Source organism: Arvicanthis niloticus, chromosome 6 (genome assembly GCF_011762505.2).
Source record: "Arvicanthis niloticus isolate mArvNil1 chromosome 6, mArvNil1.pat.X, whole genome shotgun sequence".
NCBI lineage: Eukaryota > Metazoa > Chordata > Mammalia > Rodentia > Muridae > Arvicanthis > Arvicanthis niloticus.
The window spans coordinates 21,341,353-21,359,484 of record NC_047663.1 but is presented as its reverse complement, the minus strand read 5'-3'; the positions used below and the strand labels follow the sequence as shown (position 1 = coordinate 21,359,484).

Here is an 18,132-nt window from a genome sequence, read left to right as displayed (position 1 = left end):
AATGTCTATACAGGCATTCTTGAAGTCACTGCCTCCGGGGTTAAGTCTCAGGAGTCTCCTCCACCTTCCTCTCCTGTAATGTGTTGGTTGCTCTGCCACCGGGGTAGTGGTTCCCACCCTGCTCCTCTGAGTGCTTGCAAGCAAAGCTTACCCTTCCTCCCGTCTGAGATGCAGCCTCTCCTGCTGCCTCCATCAGCTTGGTGGTACTTCAGCTTAGGGCCACAGGACCCTTGCTTGGAGTCAGTCCTAGCTCCACATGACCTGGTTGAGAAGTGAACAGCCTTCCAAATGAGCTCTGCCTCTCAGGTACATGCAGGGAAAAGAAACCCATCTGTATGAAAGGCCTTCTATGTTCAGTCCATGAAGAAGAAACAGAACGGAAAGGATGCTAAGTGCTCAGGCCATGTCTAGAGTACCAGGCCTCGTAGCTCAGCAGCAATTCACTTACCAACACTCACGTTTTGAGATAGGTTTTAAATGACCTTTCTGCACTGTTTGCATCTTTCCCCTAAACTTCTCTCTGACATACCTGTACCTGTGAACTGTTCCCTTCCCTCTCCTGGTCTCTCCAAGGGACAATGCATGACTGCAGGAAAACCTTTGCTGTTCTGTGTCAAAACAGGCAGTGTTTGGTCTCCCTGATGGCTGGAGAGACTTTCCTTGCCTGCATCAACAACCTTTGCTCCTGGACCAGGTGTCTGTGCAGAGTTGCTGGCTAAGCTGCCTGACATGGCTGAAGGGGATGGGGGGGATGGGACTCCATGTTGCTGAGGAGCCTGGCCCCTCAACCTGCATCACCACCTCCAGCAACACTGCTTTCCAAGTGTCTACCTTATGGAGTCAGCTATCTGCCAGTGTCCCAGATAGCCATGTCCCTGGGAGTTGGACAATCCAGAAGATGGGGCTCCGGTGCAGTCTTCCCATTCTCTGGCCCCAAACACACTAAGGAAGTTGCTTTTTCCTGGCTTCTGCCATGGTTATAACTTTGCCTTTTTCCGGCATTGATTCCCCACAGCCAAAATTAGAAAACTGTTATTTTTTGTAATGATTTCAAAAAGAGTCCTGAGAAACAGTGCAGCGAACCTTTATAACTCCTCACATCACTTGGGTGTATACCCGTGTTTGTTCCAGGCAGGGCGACTGTGCCCTCACCCTAGGGGCACTCAATCCAGGCCCAAACCAGAGCTAGACTAGTTGATATCTGGGAATCTTTGAAGGCTGTAACCATTCAACAAGGGTCAGTGGCTCCTTCCCCACTGTGTCTTCTCACCTCCTGCTTTCACCAACTCACCACGCTCACCCACCCCTCTGCCAGTCACGTACCCTCAGTGTGTCAACTCACCACGCTCACCCACCCATCTGCCAGTCACGCACCCTCAGTGTGTCAAGCACTGTGTGGTGCGATAGAAATGGAGAGACCGTCCAGACAAGGTAGGGACCTGGTCTGTTGACAGACACCATGATGGATGTGTGCCCAGGATGCTTTGGGAGCACAGAAGAGCGACTGGCAGGCACTGGGGGAATTAGAGAGAGAGAGCAGGAAAGGATTCCCTTTGGTTCCTTCTGGGCTGAGCAGGAGTGTCTGGAGGCAGGGAGAGAGGAAGAGGGGCAGACCCACCACCATCTACAGTATTAAAAAAGATGCAGGCCTACAGGCTCAGCTCATGCTCAGGATTGGTCCAGCTTTAATATGGGAGCTGGGGACTCGTAGGAGGAGGGGCTGGCAGAGAGTGACAGAAGTTGTCTTATTTTGGCAACAAGGAGCTCAGAGTAGTGAAGCTGAGGAATGCAGGCCCTGCTGCTGAAACCCGTGGGCAGAGCTGTAGAGTACAGTGGGGGGGGGGGGGGGGGGGGAGGGACACATCCTGAGGCAAGGACATCCTATAGTGTGATGTGATGTAGTAAAGGACTGGATAGCTTAAAGTGAATTAAGTCACTCATGTTGAGGAGGAGGGGTGGAAGGGAAGGCCCTGACTTGGCTATGGAATAGCAAGTATCATCTTGGTGGGACCAGAGGACAGACTGCTGTGTTTCAATCGGTGATATTGAGTCTGGAGACCTGTGGCACATCCCGAGACAGCATAGCTAGCCAAGGGTGGGCATCACAGGGGTGGAAATGTTTGCTTGAGAATGAATTACTCCTGGGGTTCCCCCGTGTGGCTATGTCAGTCCTACAGAAAAGACTTAGGGCGAGGCCATGGCCCCATGGAAGGACACGATGCACAGGAAGGAGGAAGGCCAGGAGGCAACAAGCATCTCTTGGGGGGGGGGGTGTGACCACAGTGACAGGTGCCACAGAGTGCAGCCAGGGGCACAGTAACTGTCAGATGTAGCCGCTGGGAGACGGTGTCGCTACCTCCCTTAGAAAAGCCATCTGGAGGATAAAGGGTGAGAGCCAGGGCGTAGAACAAACAGGCCAGAGAGAAGCTGGGGGAGAGCATGGATGGAGACCAGAGAGGGACTTGCTGTCACAGAGAAATGCTTGTGTTAGGCGAAGGACAACTCCTTCCAAATGCAAGAATACATTTCCCCCTTAATTCTTATCCCTCCTGAGAAAACATTCCCAGGAAGCTGAGAAGGAAAGAAAAGAAAAAGCAAAGTTATTGCCTAAAAGTGAAAGTTTTCCCCTTCTTTCCTTCCCTCTGGGATAGACATGGAGACAGTGTCTCCTGTAGCCCTGGATAGCCTAGAACTCACTACATAGCCAAGGATGGCCTTGACTCTTCACCTTCCTGCGTCTGCGTTTCAAGTGCTGGCATCACAAGTGTCCACAACTATACCTGGGTCTCCTTTATTTCACTTTTTCCTTTTATTGAAAATACTTTTTTTTCCTCACACAGTATACCCTGACCATGGTTCTCCTTTTTTAATGAGAGAAAATTGGGCTGAATGAAGTGAAAACACTGAAACCACCATCCTTTTACTGAGCCCAGGAAAAGAAGACTGGGTCTCCTTAGAGGTCCAGGCGTTCTTCTGCATTAGCTCATGCAGCCAGCCTGCCTAGGAAAGGGTTCTGCATTGCTGGGCTGGGGTAGCTCAGGGTAACAAGGGCCACTCATTTTCAGAGTAAGAGGCCTGAAGACAGAGAAGTCCAGAAATTCACAGGGTTAGACATGAGGCATTCCCCAAGGTAGCTTGCTGGAAGTAGCTCCTTTCCTACTGGCCCTACCCTTACATATAGAAACTATGGCATATGACAGGCCCTGACATAAAGACAGGGAAGGCTGACCAAGCCTCAGGAGCCCGGAGGCTGAGAACATGCCGTGCTGCTCTCCAAGAGAAAGAAAAGTATGACTTGATCTGTGGTGGACTTTTTGATTTCTTCACCCAAGCCTTCTAGAACATACAAGTTCAGAAAACTGCTCCTAAAAACTCTAAAGAACTCCGAGAGCCTGAGCTCTCCCCCGTGCCCACTCCCTTTATGTAATACACAAAGTCAGATGGAACCCAGGCCAGGCAAGTGTCCCAGCTGAGCTAGCTGTACCCTGGCTCCCCAACACACTTGTTTGGTTACTGTTTTTTACAGACATAATCTTACTATGTTGTCCAGGTTTTCCTCAACTTCACAGTCCCCCCACCTCAGCCTCCTCAGTGCTGGGATTACAACATGAGCCACCAAGCCAGTGAGCCACCAGGCCAGCCACACCTATAGTATTTCCCAACTAGCTCTTCATGTGGGAAAGTTGTGTACTTTTGGCAAAAATTTCTCCTGGTGATCTTCTCAGAAGTCAAAAGGAAGTCGTCTAGATCTCAGAAGACTGGGAGGAAGAAGTAAGGAGGCTTGCGGAGCTCGGTGTGCAGTGGCTTCCTGCCTGGGAGTTACCTGTCTGCCCTTGCCATAGTTCAAGCAGAGTATGCCCAGAGCTCTGCTGTAAGGTGGGAATCAATAGGGCCAGGCTACTGGCAGGGCCCTACGGTCTCTAGGATGAATGCAGTACATGGGACGGTTAATGTTAATTGTCAGCTTGACAACATCCGGAGTCACCTGTTCGGGTCACGCCTCTGAGAGGGTTATTGCAGTTCAGTTAACAGAGGTGAGAAGATAGGGTTAAAAACAAGTGGCAACGCCGGGCGGTGGTGGCGCACACACCACCCACATCCCAGCACTTGGGAGGCAGAGGCAGGCAGATTTCTGAGTTCGAGGCCAGCCTGGTCTACAGGGTGAGCTCCAGGATAGCCAGGGCTACACAGAGAAACCCTGTCTCGAAAAAACAAAAAAACAAAAAAAAAACCAAACAAACCAGGTGGCACCATTCCTGGGCATGGGCCCTGCACTGAAGTGGGGGAAAGCAGACAGACATGCACTCACTCAGTGCACTCTGCTTCTTGGCTGTGGATGTGACATCACCAGTTGTTGTAAGCGCCTGCTGCTTTGAGTTCTCACCATGATGACTGTACTCTGAACTGTGAGCCAAATAACCCTGTCTCCCCTAAGTTGCTTTTGTCAGGGTATTTAATCCTAGCAACAGGAAAAATAATAACACAAGTGGGTTTTTTTTTTTTTTTTTTTTTTTTTTTTTGACTCAGAATGCCCCACTGTGGAGATCAGAGCCCACCAGGGAGAGAAAAAATTGTTGAAGACAGTGTGGCCAGGTGGTGGTGGCACACTCCTTTAATTCCAGCACTCAGGAAGCAGAGGCAAGCAGATCTCTGTGAGATCAAGGCCAGCCTGGTCTACATAGTAAATTCCAGTACAGCCAGTGCTATACAGAGAAACCCTGTCTGGAAAAAAAAAAAATTAAAAATATAAAAAAGATGTACAATATAGTGGAAGTGGTGGCTCACACCTTTATGGGCCAATGGAACTCTGAGTTCAAAGCCAGCCCGGTCTACAGAGTGAGTCTACAGAACAGCCAGAGCTACCCAAACCATGTCTTGAAAAAACAACCCTCCTGTCACTGTCCAGTTATACAGTGTGGACCTGGAGAGATAGTTCAGTGGTCAAGAGCATTGGCTGCTGTTCCAGAGAACCATGGTTCAATTCCCAGCACCCTGCATAGATGCTCACAGTCTCTTAATTCCGATTCCAGAGGTTCTGGTGCCTTCTGCTGGCCTCTGCAGGTACTGCATACACATGGTGCCCAGACATACATGAGGAAGATAAGTCTTTGGGGAAAAAAAAAAGATAGACAGTGAATGTGATGAGCATGGTGGCACACACCACTAAAGCCAGTGCTTGGGAGTCAGAGGCAGGCAGATCTCTGAGTTTGAAGCCAGCCTGATCCACAAGGTGAGTTCCAGACTAACCAGGACTATATAGTGAGACCCTGTATGAAAGAAAAGATACACATTGAAGCTGGAGAGATTGCTGTTCTTCCAGAAGACCTAGGTTCGTTCCCAGCACCAACATAGTGGTTCAGAACTACTTGAAACTCCATTTTCAGAGAGCCAACTCCATTTTCTAGACCCCAAGGACACTGCATATGCACCTACTTGCAGGTACAATCTTACACACACACACACACACACACACACACACACACACACACACACACACACACAAAGATAGGCAGCTGGATGGTGGTGGTGCACACCTTTAATCCCATTTCCAGGCCAGCCTGGTCTACACAGTGAGTTCCAGGGTTCCAGGACAGTCAGGGCTACACAGAGAAACCCTGTCTCGAAAACCAAACCAAAAGATAGACATTGCCTGATGCAGTGACCCACACTGTGAAACCAGTACAAGGGAGGCCAAGGAGGTAGGGTTCCAAGTTCAAGATCAGCCTGAAACTACATAATGAAATTCTGTCTTTAAATAAAGTAAAAAAAAGATACAGTGTAGCGTGTTGATAGGTATTAGGGTGCCCCAGTTGGAAGCCAGGCCAGGAAGGATTTCTGGGGAAGTCATTGCTGAAATCACCACTCAAGCAACACCAGTACTCAGCCCCTCTACCGGTGAGAGGTCAGCTATGAGAAGTGTAATCCCTGCCCTGGCATGGGCTCCGGGACCACTCAGTTCCTGCGTACTCCCCTCCTCACCTGATCATCTCTGTGGTTTCCTCCCATGCCAGTTTGACTTTGCTGACACCATGGTCCACCAGGCCATCCATACCATTGAGTTCTGCTTGGGCTGCATCTCCAACACTGCATCGTACCTGCGGCTCTGGGCCCTCAGCCTGGCCCATGCACGTGAGTGTGTTCTCTCTCTCTCTCTCTCTCTCTCTCTCTCTCTCTCTAGCCCTCCTTCCCTGGAAACTCCCTTAGAGTGGTGGGGCTCCCTCAGCACGGAGATACATGAAGGTTCTGGAATCCATCCAGCTCCTGTCTCCAAGAACGAGTGTAGATAAAGTGTGTCATGGACTCGGGATAGCTAGCTGTCTGTAGTGACCCGGCCCAAAGCGGCCAGGGATACAAGGAACTCACCACAGAAATGGTGGAAGAGCAAACTGCAAGACCTACATCCCTGCCCTTTTGCAAAACCCAATTGCACCTTGTGTCTCTCCCGACCCTAGAACTCTCTGAAGTACTTTGGACCATGGTGATCCACATCGGCCTGCATGTCGGGAGTTTGGCAGGGGGTCTAGGGCTGTTTTTCATCTTCGCCGCCTTTGCCACGCTGACCGTGGCCATCCTGCTGATCATGGAGGGCCTCTCAGCCTTCCTCCACGCGCTGCGGCTACACTGGTGAGTGGCCAGGGCCGGGGGTGGGGCAGGCCACACCTTGGCTCACAAAGAGTAGACCGTCCTCTTGCTTAGCACCAGAAGTCTGTCCCTTCTCCAGTTCTCACTGCAGTGCCCTTCCCCCACCTTCCCTGGCACAGAACCCTGAGAAAAGGGCCACAGGAAAGCCCAGCTTGGCTTATGGCTTCCAGGAAAGGCTCCCACCCTTTGCATCAGTATTCCTCAGTGCTTCTGGTTGTGCTTTTAAAGTGGAGGGGGAGTTGTGGTAACAGGTCTTGCTGTTGTTTGTTTGTTTGTTTGTTTGTTTGTTTAAACAGGGACTTACTATATAGCTAGGCTGGTCTTGAACTCTCACTATTCTTCTGCTTCAACTTCCCAAGTGTTAGGATTATAGGCAAGAACTACCGTGCATGGCTGGCAGTTCGTTTTGTGTGAGGCTGTTTCTGTTTTGTTCTGGCCTGTGAGGCCGGTCTTTAGAGCACTAGACTGGACCCCATCCAGGAACTTGTAGAGCATACTCTATCCCAACTGTCCCTTTACTGGACCGCTATGCCAGTGCTGCCTTGGTGGGATGCTAGGTACACTAAAGCAGCTTTTCCAAAGGTGTGTCCGCGTGTGTCTGTGCGTGTGCGCGTGTGTGCTTGTGTGTGTGTGTAGGGGCATGGTGTTTGTTCTCTAATGTACTGTGTGACTGACCCTTAGGGACTCTATATAAAGAAATGGCTGTGGAATAGAGGAGCTAGGGGCTGGGCTGCGACTGTGACTTCAGATGAGAGTTTCTAGGCCTAGCAACTGCGAATACAAGAGAAGTCTAGCAACGTGGCACAGTGGGGTAAAGCATTTGCTATCAAGCCTGCCGACCTGAGTTCAATCTCTTAGAACCACATGGTAGAAGGAGAGAGCCAACCTTTGCAAGTTGTCCTCTGACCTCCAGATGTGCACACTTAGACCCCCCAGACACACACACACACATGACAAGTAACTGTAATGTAAGAATTCTTTAACACTACAGGGTGTTCAGTTAGAGTTTCAGATAAACAGTGAATAATTTTTTATGACAATTTAGTAAATGTGCCTGAACTGTAATTTCCTAATGGCCAGGAAGCCTCTGTCTCTTTGGGACTCCATCTATACTTCTTTATGTTGTGTCCCCATTTCAGGGAAGGGTTAATCCCAGAATCCTGGGAAGCTCTAGGTGACCCCACACTGTGAAGGGGTCACAAACTCAGAAAGCTCTGGCTGAGGTGATGGTGGTGTGGGTGACCTCGGGCCCTCATTGTTCTCCCCTGGCTGCTTGCAAGTTTAAGATCCTGCACCTGGCTATTCAAGCTGTGGGGAGACTTGAGGCAGGTTACGGGTGGGTTGTAGTCCTCCCCCCATAGCTGCTTTAGAAGGCCTGTGCTGCGTCAGCAGAAGCTGCTCTCTGGAGCTGGCCCTCTCCCCCTGGCTCCTCTGCACCCAGTGGTTTGTTTACTGTAAGCCCGGGAGGTTGGGAGTGCTTCGTGCTTTCAGCTGCTGGCTTGGCACCCTCTCTTCAGTGTATCAGCCAGCTTACCTCCTCAGCCGCTCCCACAAGGGAGTGTCCATGCACCCAGCCCCCCTGCCCCGTGACTCACTAGGTCTCCTCCTTTTGGCCCCCTTGCTTCATGTTCACATCTGTGTCTCCTGAGCTCTAGATGTAAGAGAAGAGCACCTACCTCTCCTTAATTCCAGCCTGTGTTAAAGCCTGGTTGCCTCCCACTCTGGGCACGGTGAGGAGCCATGAAGGTTGGATCAGAACCATCAGGCAGATCAACAAGGTAGCAGCGCCTTGTCGTGAGGAGGTTGCCTGGCCGTGGGTCTCACTTTTGTCAGGAGCTGAGGCAGTTTGGGATGCTATGTTTTATTGCGAGATCCCCCATGATTACAGGCTTACCTTTGACCTTTAAGTGACCATGTGTCTTCCTCTACTCTCCTAAAGGAACATGGAGAAGTAGGGTGGTGTGAAGAAGTAGGGTGGTGTGAAGTAGGCTCCAACCTCACTGGTGGCAGACCCTGAGCTCTCTGAGCGTGACTTTGTCTCATGTGGTGACAGAAGACAGTAGCCACATGGCAGACCTGGCTGCATGCCCCATAAACAGACTTCTTAGGCTGGTTAGAGGATGGGGAGACCCTGAAGGAGGCGGGGCCGCCATCTGAATGCCCTTATGCAGTCTGCAAGCACCAGCTTGAATACATGTCTCACATTATTTGTCTGTATGCTAGTGTGAGTACTGAGTAAAGAGGAGAATCAGAGGAAGCTTCCTACACTGGTTTCGAAACCCTGGCTTTGGAGGGATGAATGGCTGCTGAGACGTGGCACCAAGTTTAATTGGTGCTTGAGCGCCCTCTATTGGCCAAATGCAGAAGTATGCCAAGACCTGGAAGGAGCTGAGCAATAGCCTTTTGGTGAGAGAGGGACAGCCGAGAAACAGGGGTAGTGCCGCTGATTCCTGGCACCAGACACAAGTGTCTCCACGCCCCTCACAGCATCCCTGCCATTTCCCTGACACGCAAGTTCTGAGTTTCTTTGGTGGGATTGAGAAGAAAAACATTTGATTTTGATTTGATTTGATTTGATTTGATAACACAAACCACTAGTCTGAGATTTGTGAAGGTTGTAAGGTCAGTGACATTTGAAAATATAGTTTCTTTCTCCTGGGTTGTATCTCTTCCCACCTATCACGGAAAGTATGCCTGGTAATCATGCCCACCATAATTAGACAGGAAGCAGGGATCTGGTTGTAACCAGCCATCAAGATGATACATAAAACTGTTGTCACAGGGCAAGGGTCCATCAGTGTTCATGCTAGTTGATGAAACAGAACCAAGGAGCAGCCTGAGGAACGGTGTGGTGCTGAAATAAAAAACCCTGGGAAAGTAGTTCCAGGCTGATGGCGCTGTCTGATGTCCAAGGCATCAGATGATGTGAATCGTGGAGGCAGAGCCAAGAAGCAGCCGATCCAGGCCTCTTCCAAAGCTGCCTCCCTCCATCACACCACACCAGGAAGGGTTGGGCCCCACAACCCCTTTCTCCTTCGCCCAGCCCTGAAAAGAATGGACCATGGCAGGAGCACTCGTATCTGCTCCCTCAGCCCCGTCCCCGCCCCCCATGGCTTACTGGATGGCCTTTGCCAGGAGCTGAAGCTGGCAGGGGTGACAGAGAAGCCCGTTTGCCCTCCTGATACTCTTGAGTTGTAGGTTCATTTCAGCAGAACTGAACAGCACAAGAGCTTGCCGGAGTCGGCACCTCTCACCCCACAAAGCAACTTTGGGTCTGTTCCTTCTCAGGAAGCACTCATTTCCCTGGCTGGGGGGGAAAGGGTGGGGCCAGAGGGAAATTGTTTTCCATCTCTGTACTTGGAGCTTGAGGTGAGGACCCTGGGTGGGAGGAAAAGTCAGATTTGACCTCTAGATAACCCCAAGATACTGGCCGTGTGTGTGTGTGTGTGTGTGTGTGTGTGTGTGTGTGTGTGTGTGTGTGTGTCATAAAACACTGTGGAAACAACAGAAATCTTAAAAGATCCAAGATGTTCCTGGTTAGGACTGCCCTGAGCTCCTGCTGGTGGGAAGGCTTGCCCCAGCGGGACCTTGTCCATCGGTCCACACAGCAGAGCTTTTATGGCTCAAGCCAAACAGGCAAGCAGGCCTTTTGCTGAACAGGCTGGGAGCCCTTGATCCTCCAAGGAAAACTCAGGTTCTGTTTGCCCTGTTCGGAAATTAGAATTGTCTGACTTTGGGATCGAACAGCCAGGGAGCTGAGACCCGTGAGGGCACTCTTGGGCCAAACAGTGTGGACTAAAGAGAGGTGCACATCTTTTGTTCAGTTGTTTGCAAATACCCCTACCTGTGAATGAGACCTACTCAAACCCAGTGGGAGCGAGAGCAAACAGGAGGCTAGCTGCCCTCCCCCAGAGCCAGCTAGGACTTAAGAAGGACTTAGAAGCCAGCACTGCAGTGGTGGCTCTGGCCCTGGAACACTGTAGCTGATGTTAGCGCAGGGCTCCATTTCCCCCCCCCCCCCCCAGGCCTTGGGCCCTGCCCCTGCAGAATGTGGGGGCGGGGCACCATAGAGTCAGTTCTGCAGCTTCTCCCCACTTCTCACAACAGGAGAGCCTGTAGCTCTGACACTGTGTCCTCAAGCAGGCATCCTGGAACTGAAGGGGCAGCTGGGACTCTGATCCACCACTGGCCACCTCCTGCCTGCCGTTGATAACTAAAGCTGAGGGGCAGGCTGTGGAGCTGGGTTAATCTCCAGGCCTTAAAGCCTTTGTCATCTGTCCCCTCAGTCCCACAGTCCCATCCCTGTCTGTTCTTGCAAGAGTCACAGGGTGCCGAGTGGAAGCTGTGCTCCAGAGCTTTTTCTCTGAGTCACGCGTGCCTGTTTTTGCCCATATTTGGTCGTGGTTTGGCTGCTGGGCTGCTGTCCAGGGGAGTGTGCGGGAGGAAACAGGCAGGCAGGCAGCCCTGGTGTTTTCCTGTCTCTCTGAGTAGGAAAAAGCCCCAAAGCCCAGCAGGGATGGCTGCCTGCAAGCTGCCTGGGAAGACAGTTAAGGCCCTGTTTTTCCTTTTAGTCTCTAGAGAAGAATTCTTTCTCAGATGTTTTTGAGGTTGGAGAATATTTTTGCTTTGAGAAGAATTTCCCCTCCCAGCCTCCCCTCCTTCCTCTGAGTTTCCTCCCCTTCAACATTTGCTCCTGGGTCTCCTCTCCTTGGTGGTGGAGTTGGGGTGGGGGTTGTTTACCCAGAACCTGGAGGCTTCCCTGAGAGGTGAGCTCCTACCAGGAAGGGATTTGTGGGACTTTTCTTTGTCAGCTTATTGCTGCCACATTGTGCTTTCTGGGCCACTACAGTGTTTAGCACAAATACCAGAGGACAGAGAGAATGAGATGTTAGGACAGACAGACTTACCCAGGCATCCTCTCCTTCGGGCTTGCTGAGGCTGGGTCTGGACTCTAAGGAGGTGGCAAGGTAGGCCTGTGGGAAAGATGCAGCCACTCAAGCCTGGCGAGCTGAGTTTGACCCCCGAACACAGAAAAGGTGAAAGAGGAGAACCGAGTCCATGAAGCTTGACCTCTGACCTCCCCTCGTAATAAATTTGAAATGTTAATTTTTTTAAAGATTTATTTATTTTATATACATGAGTGCACTGACACACCAGAAGAGGGCATCAGATCCCATTACAGATGGTTGTGAGCCACCATGTGGTTGCTGGGAATTGAATTCAGGACCTCTGGAAGAGCAGTCAGTGCTCTTAACCACTGAGCCATCTTTCCAGCCCCCTATTGTTTTATTTTTAAAACACTTTTATTTATGTGTCTGGGGTGGGGGGTGTGGAGACCAGAAGAGCCTGTCAGATCTCTAGGAGCTGGAGTTACAGGCAGTGTGAGCAGCCATGTGGGTGCTGGGAACCGAACTCAGGTCCTTGAGAAGAGCAGCATGTCTCTAACCACTGAGCCGTTGAACCTCTTTATTTTATTTTTGACAGGGTCTCACTATGTCACCCTGGCTGGCCACAGATCCCCCTGCCTCTGTCCCCTACAGCTGAAGCGTGGGCCACCATACTCACTCAGCCCTCTTTTATTTTCCCTGTGAAATGACAGCTTTGCTCTTCTTCTTTCCAGGGTGGAATTCCAGAATAAATTCTACATGGGGACTGGCTTCAAGTTCTTCCCCTTCTCCTTTGAGCATATTCGGGAAGGGAAGTTTGATGAGTGAGTCCCAGGCAGGGCGCACGCCCAGAGCAGCTCTCCTGCCCGCCTCCACAGTGATTGTCTGTCTCTCTTGCCTGCTGGTCGTGATCCCTGGATACCTGGGTGTGCATTTGTGTTGCCCTGCAACCCCTGCCCCTCTGTGACTCACTTAGGTAGTGCTGGCCTTCCTTGGGTCTCTCTACCCCAAGCCTTGTGTGTAACGTACAGACTGGTACCCATCCATTCCCACGGCACCAGCTTAGCCTCCTGGCCTCCAGACAGACAGCCCTGTTCCACCCCTGCTGGTGAGCCAACCTGTACAGCCACATGGGGGCACGGAGCCCTCAGGATGCAAGGGGTCCCTCTTCAGTCCGGGAGTTCTTGGTCAGACCTTGGAGGAGGATGGCAGTCTGTACCCTTCTAGATGGGGACATTGCTTATGGAACATATCCCACTCCACTAGCAGGGACAGTCAGGAAGATGCCACTGTCATCCCTTGCCTAGCCCTCTCCAACTAGTATTCAGGAAATTTGGCTGGCCCCACCTGGGCTACCCCAAGGGTCCCAGGATAACCACCATCCTCCTAAACACCCTCCTCCCCCAGCCCTGTTGGTACTGCACAGCATATCTGGGAATGGGAGGGGTCTCACTGACTTGCACTGGGCTTCTGGATCTTAGATTCCCTTCTGCCCAGTCTGTGGGTGAATGGGCCTTGCCCAACACTACACCCCAAGGCAGAAGTTAAAATTGGCACTCTCCTGGTGCTTCCCTGAGCCCTTTTGCACCCTGATCATGATGTCCTGAGGCTGTGGTCAGTAAGGCTGGTTCTGCCGGCAGGCCTGCCTTGATCTGCCCACTGAGACTCCCTCCCCAACCCCCACACTGACCCAGGTTTCAGGAGTGGTGTCCTGGGCAGGGCAGGGCAGTGTCATTTACAATTTGCTAATCAGAGGTGACAGTTGGGCTGCTGGCACAGGTGTGGGGACAGACGCTGCCCAGGCCTACCAAGCCCCGGCCTACCTCCTGTACTGTGGATCTCAGACCCTTCTAATCATGTGCTGACTCCCCAATTCACTCACTGCCTTCCCTGTGGAGGTAACACTAAATCTGCAAGGCCCCTCCCCTCCCCCACCCTGGTGCCCATGAGAGCTGCCCCCCCCCCACTTGCCCAGGCAGGGCTGGCCCAAGGTGACCTTGTCCGGAACCCCTCTGTCCTTTTGTGCCCGGTTTATGTGATGATCTTTGCTGTGTTCACAGAGAGGCCTGTGGCAGAGCTCTTTGCAGGGACCCTGCCCAAGGCCTTCTGTTCAGACATTCTTATCTGGAATAAAGTGTGTTTGACTCTCACAAAAGCTGCCTGTCTCTTGAGTGTGGACAGGAGGGGGGTGGGGGGTGAGGGCTGTCACTCTAGCTCCAAGCCTGTCTGGTACCCACACCCTCTTCTTCCTGCCAGCATTTCTGCTTTTCTTCCTGATCTGAGGCCACAGTTGCCACAGCCCTGGCTGGGCAGTGAGTCTGTGAAATCAGCACCTTATCTCAAGTTGCCCAGGCGCCTTCCCACTACTGTGAGCCAAGTTAACTTTGCATGGCTTGGGCAGTCGTTATCTCCCTTCCTTTCCCTGTGTATCCCAACTGGAGAAGGGGCCCTGGGTGTCCGCCCCGACTCTCTCCAAGTGCATTCTCCATGGCCTGGCTATTTTGAGCCCGAATGCCTTTGGCCTTGGTGTAAGTAGAGGCTTGGCAGACTCCTCAGGGCAGCTGGAGAATGTGACGTGCTGAAGTAGCAAGCTAAGGGCCAGAGAACCTGTAGACTATGCAGGGAGATGACTGGGTGGGGAGGGCACGTCCCTTCTCTGAGACATACACATTCTTTCTCTGCCCTGCCCCTACACACACACACACACACACACACACACACACACAGAGGGTTGGTTTATGGCACAGGAATGTAACACCTGCTTCTCACAAGGACAGGGAGAGGCTGGAACATCCTGTTCATTCCATCTTCTTAGCCCACCCTACCTAAACCCCTCTCTCTCAACCAGCAGGTCACTTCCCCCTAGAGCAGTGCTCCCCAACTCCATCTTTACATGAAAGCCCCAAAGGGAACTCTGACCTTGCTTATAGGGAGGCCTAACTAGAATAGCCAAGTCAAGAATCCAGGATCAAATCCTAATTTACAGTCAGCCAAGTTTAGACAAAGAGGCCAAGGTAATTAATTCTCTGCAGAGAGAACAGAGCATGACACTACATGCCTGTAGTCCTGGCCCTCTCGGGGTGGATTGGGAGGATTGGGAGTTCAAGACCAGCCTGAACTGTATGAGACCCAGTTTCCAAAAACAACACAACAAAAACCCCTGTGTTTTCATTAACTAGAACTAACACAACTGAGTGTCCACCTGCAGGGAGAACACATTTGGATTGCTCCTTAACCATAACAAAACTAAAACTCAAACACCAAGCCTGGGCCTGGGAGCCCAAGATTTAAGGGCCTAGACCAGAAGGATCCTGAGTTTAAAGCCAGCACATGCTGTATAACTAGGTCATATCTTATCAACCATAAATTAATAATTAAAATTTTAAAAATTAAAAAATTAAAAGTAGATTACAAACCTACATGGAAGAATTAATGCTATAAAAATTTGAGTGGCCTTCGAGCTAGGCAGTGAATCTCCATGTGAGTAACAAGATAAAAACACAGATGTTAGCCTTCAAACTGCTGGTAAGCTTTTGTGATTGAAGGTCAGAACCCAAGCGCCTGGAGATAGAGAAAGATAGCAAAAAGGTCACAGCCTGATACCCAGGCAGGTTCAAGGAAAGGGTGAAAGGCCCCCAAAAGACTGGAGAAGGCGGAGGATCCGAGATGCCATCTCCACGGAGTGTGTGTCTGGGCAAAGGTGACTCTGCTGCAGGATCTGTTCACTGCTTCTCCAGCCCACGTGTCCCTCCCACAGAAGACCAGCTCTGTGTAAAGATGGAAGGTTGCTTTCCTTCCCTTTCTTTAAGAAAGAAAAGGAGTAGATCCCCCACCCCACCCCCCCATGCCTGTATAGTTCCCGAAACTTGGAGTTGAAGCTAGAAGGAGTAGCATTGAAGGTCATCCTCACCCTCGGCTGCATAGTGAGTTTGAAGCCAACCTGGGCTACATGAGACACTGTCAAAAATGGTTTTTAAAAATCTGGCACGAAATAAGAAAAAAAAAATCTGGCACGATGTCTTAGCAGATCAAAGCGCTCTTCACACAAGCCTAATGACCCGTTAGATTCCCAGACTCCAAGTAAAGTCTGGGAAGTCTTGGTCTTGGGAAGACTAAGTCCAGAGATCAATACTGGGTCTCTTCCTCCATTGATCCTCCCTGTCTGGCCTGCTTGAGACAGTTTTGTCCTATCCCTGGTTGGCTCTGAACTCACAGATGCATAGGCATGCCCCACCATGCCTGGCTAAAGTACACACCTGGAAAACTTGTTAATGTCTTAGTTACCTCTGCTGCTGTATACCCACCCTGGCAGAAATCAACAGAAAAGTCTGCTCCACTACATTCCTGAGGGAGACTCCCTAATGGCAAGAGGCGGGGCTGCAGATGGCCAGAGCCTGTCTTTGACCACAGCAAAGAGGGCAAACTAAAGCGGAGTAAGACTGTAATATACTCTCATCAACTCCTGAAGCAGAGGTTGTCAACCTTCCTACTGCAACCGTCCTGTTGTGGACACCCCAACTGTCGCGCCCCCCCGCCCCCAGATCAGCAAGGAAGACGCGACAAACCGGATCCTTCTCAACAGCCTTTATTGGAAGTGCTCTTTTAGATTTCTGGGAGAGACCTCGAATGCCCAGAACGGGCTGTTTATATACCCCCAGCCCTGGGCGGAGATAAGCGCATGGAGGTGCACGATTGGTCCATTTGCAGTGCTTCATTAGCATACACCTCAGCATACCCCTGCCTGGGAGGGGGTGATTGGTCAGGTTCGTGGTACCCTAGTGGTACCTCATTTGCATGCCCCTTTCAGGAGGGGCTGGAGCCAAATTCCAAAGTGCACTGCATGCTTTACTCAGCCGACAGATCTGCTGCACCATTTCAGTCAGCCGGCTCCGTTTAGTCAGCCGTCAGGTTGAAGGCTTACACCCAACCATAGTTTTATTGCTCCATAACTATCATTTTGCTACGGTTATGGATTGTAATATAAATATCTGTGTTTTCCAGTGGTCTTAGGCGACGCGACCCCTGTGAAAGGATCTGCTGACAAACACAGGGGTCGCGACCCACAGGTTGAGAAAGTACGGTCCTAAAGATTCTATAACCTCACCCAAACAATACCAGTAATCCAGGACCAGGCGTTGTAATTCATGCGCCTACGGAGGACATTTCTCATTCAAACCACCACAGTATATAATCTGAATCAAGCAAGTAAGAGAAGGGAGAGGCCTAAGACTTCCTTGGAAAGTCTCCCGTCTGGCTGATCAGAGTGGAGAGAGAGAGCATAGTCCTTTGCTAGGCTGAGTTCTCAAAATCCAGAAGCTTCTGGTTTCCTCCAGCCTGGGATGACCTGGGCTGGAATGTGTGGAAAGTTAGGGATGAGGAACAGGCTCCCTGTGCCTGTTTCTAAGGCGCCTGTTCTTTTTCCTCTCCAATTTCCAAACGCCACCCTCAGATCCTGAACAAGCTTTAGAGATGGTAGCCGCAGGTTTCCTGGAAGGCCCAAGCTTCTTCACAGCAGCGGGGACAAATCCATCACCTTCAGTGATAGTACCAGCTGTTTTCCCCCATCCCGGGTGAGATGTAGCATCTTCAATCCACCTGTGGGGCAGCGCCCAGCCTACCCAAATCATGTGCTGGGTGTAGGCTGCCCCCTGGTGGCCACCCAGGGAAAGAAGGTCTCATGCTTCACACCAAATGGTTAATTAAGGCTGTAAATGTCCCAGGACTTTCAGGGCAGGGCAAAAAGAATTCTGGGGTTGTTCTGGAGTGCGTAGGCAGAGGGACAGGATGGTCAGAGAGAAAACCAAACAACAACAACAAAAACAAAACAAACAAACAAAAACCCATAGCTGGAGAGCAGGCTGAGACCCAGCCAGCTCACTTCACGCATTAGTGAAAGAGTGGTAACACCTGCCACACTCAAAATGTTCTTAAGCCCTATTGTGAAAGTGAGTTCCATCTATGCCAGCACCGGAGGAACAACCTACATGTTAGCACTCAGGAAGTAGTGGCAAGGGAACTAGCAAATTTGAAATCAACCTCATCAACATAGAAAGTTCCAGGCAAGCGGGTCTATTTAATGAGATCAAAAGAAAAAAAAGAGAGAGAGAGAGAGAGAGAGAGAGAGAAAGAAAAGAGAAACAGAGGGAAAAATGACAACAAAGCCCATGGCACACTCTTTCTTCTTTATTTTGTTTTTCAAGACAGGCTTTCACTGTGTCGTCCTTGCTGTGCTGTCCTGGAACTCACTGTGGCTGGCCTGCAACCCAGAGATCCACCTGCCTCTACCTCCTGAGTGCTGGGATTAAGGGAGAGCACCACCACTGCCCAGCTGGTGGCACATCCTTTCAACCCCAACGCTTGGGAAGCAGAGCTCTGTGGAATCAATGCCAGCCTGTACACAATGCGTTCCGTGCTATCCAGAGTTGCACGGTGAAACCGTTGTCTCAAAAAAAGGTGTGTGTGTGGGGGGGAGCTAAAGTGAGGGTTCAATATTTAAGAGCACTGGCTGCTTCCAGAGGACCTAGAATCTATTTCTGGCACCTACATCGTGCCTCACAAGCCTCTGTAACTCAAGTCTCAAGGGGTCTGTAGTCCTTCTCTGGTC

General features: G+C 50.9%; 1 protein-coding gene across 7 annotated transcripts in view; it reads left to right on the top strand.

The window, feature by feature from the left end:
- The window catches only part of Atp6v0a1 (ATPase H+ transporting V0 subunit a1), a 55,585-nt gene extending 41,902 nt beyond the window's left edge, over nucleotides 1-13,683 (top strand). For all 7 annotated transcript variants that reach the window (XM_034506627.2, XM_034506625.2, XM_034506629.2 and 4 more), the window contains 3 exons: nucleotides 6,012-6,129; nucleotides 6,453-6,624; nucleotides 12,263-13,683. In XM_034506627.2, coding sequence (XP_034362518.1) covers nucleotides 6,012-6,129; nucleotides 6,453-6,624; nucleotides 12,263-12,356 — 384 coding nt within the window. In that variant the 3' untranslated portion in view covers nucleotides 12,357-13,683. The remainder of the gene's footprint in view (nucleotides 1-6,011; nucleotides 6,130-6,452; nucleotides 6,625-12,262) is intronic.
- Nucleotides 13,684-18,132: the final 4,449 nt, after the last annotated feature.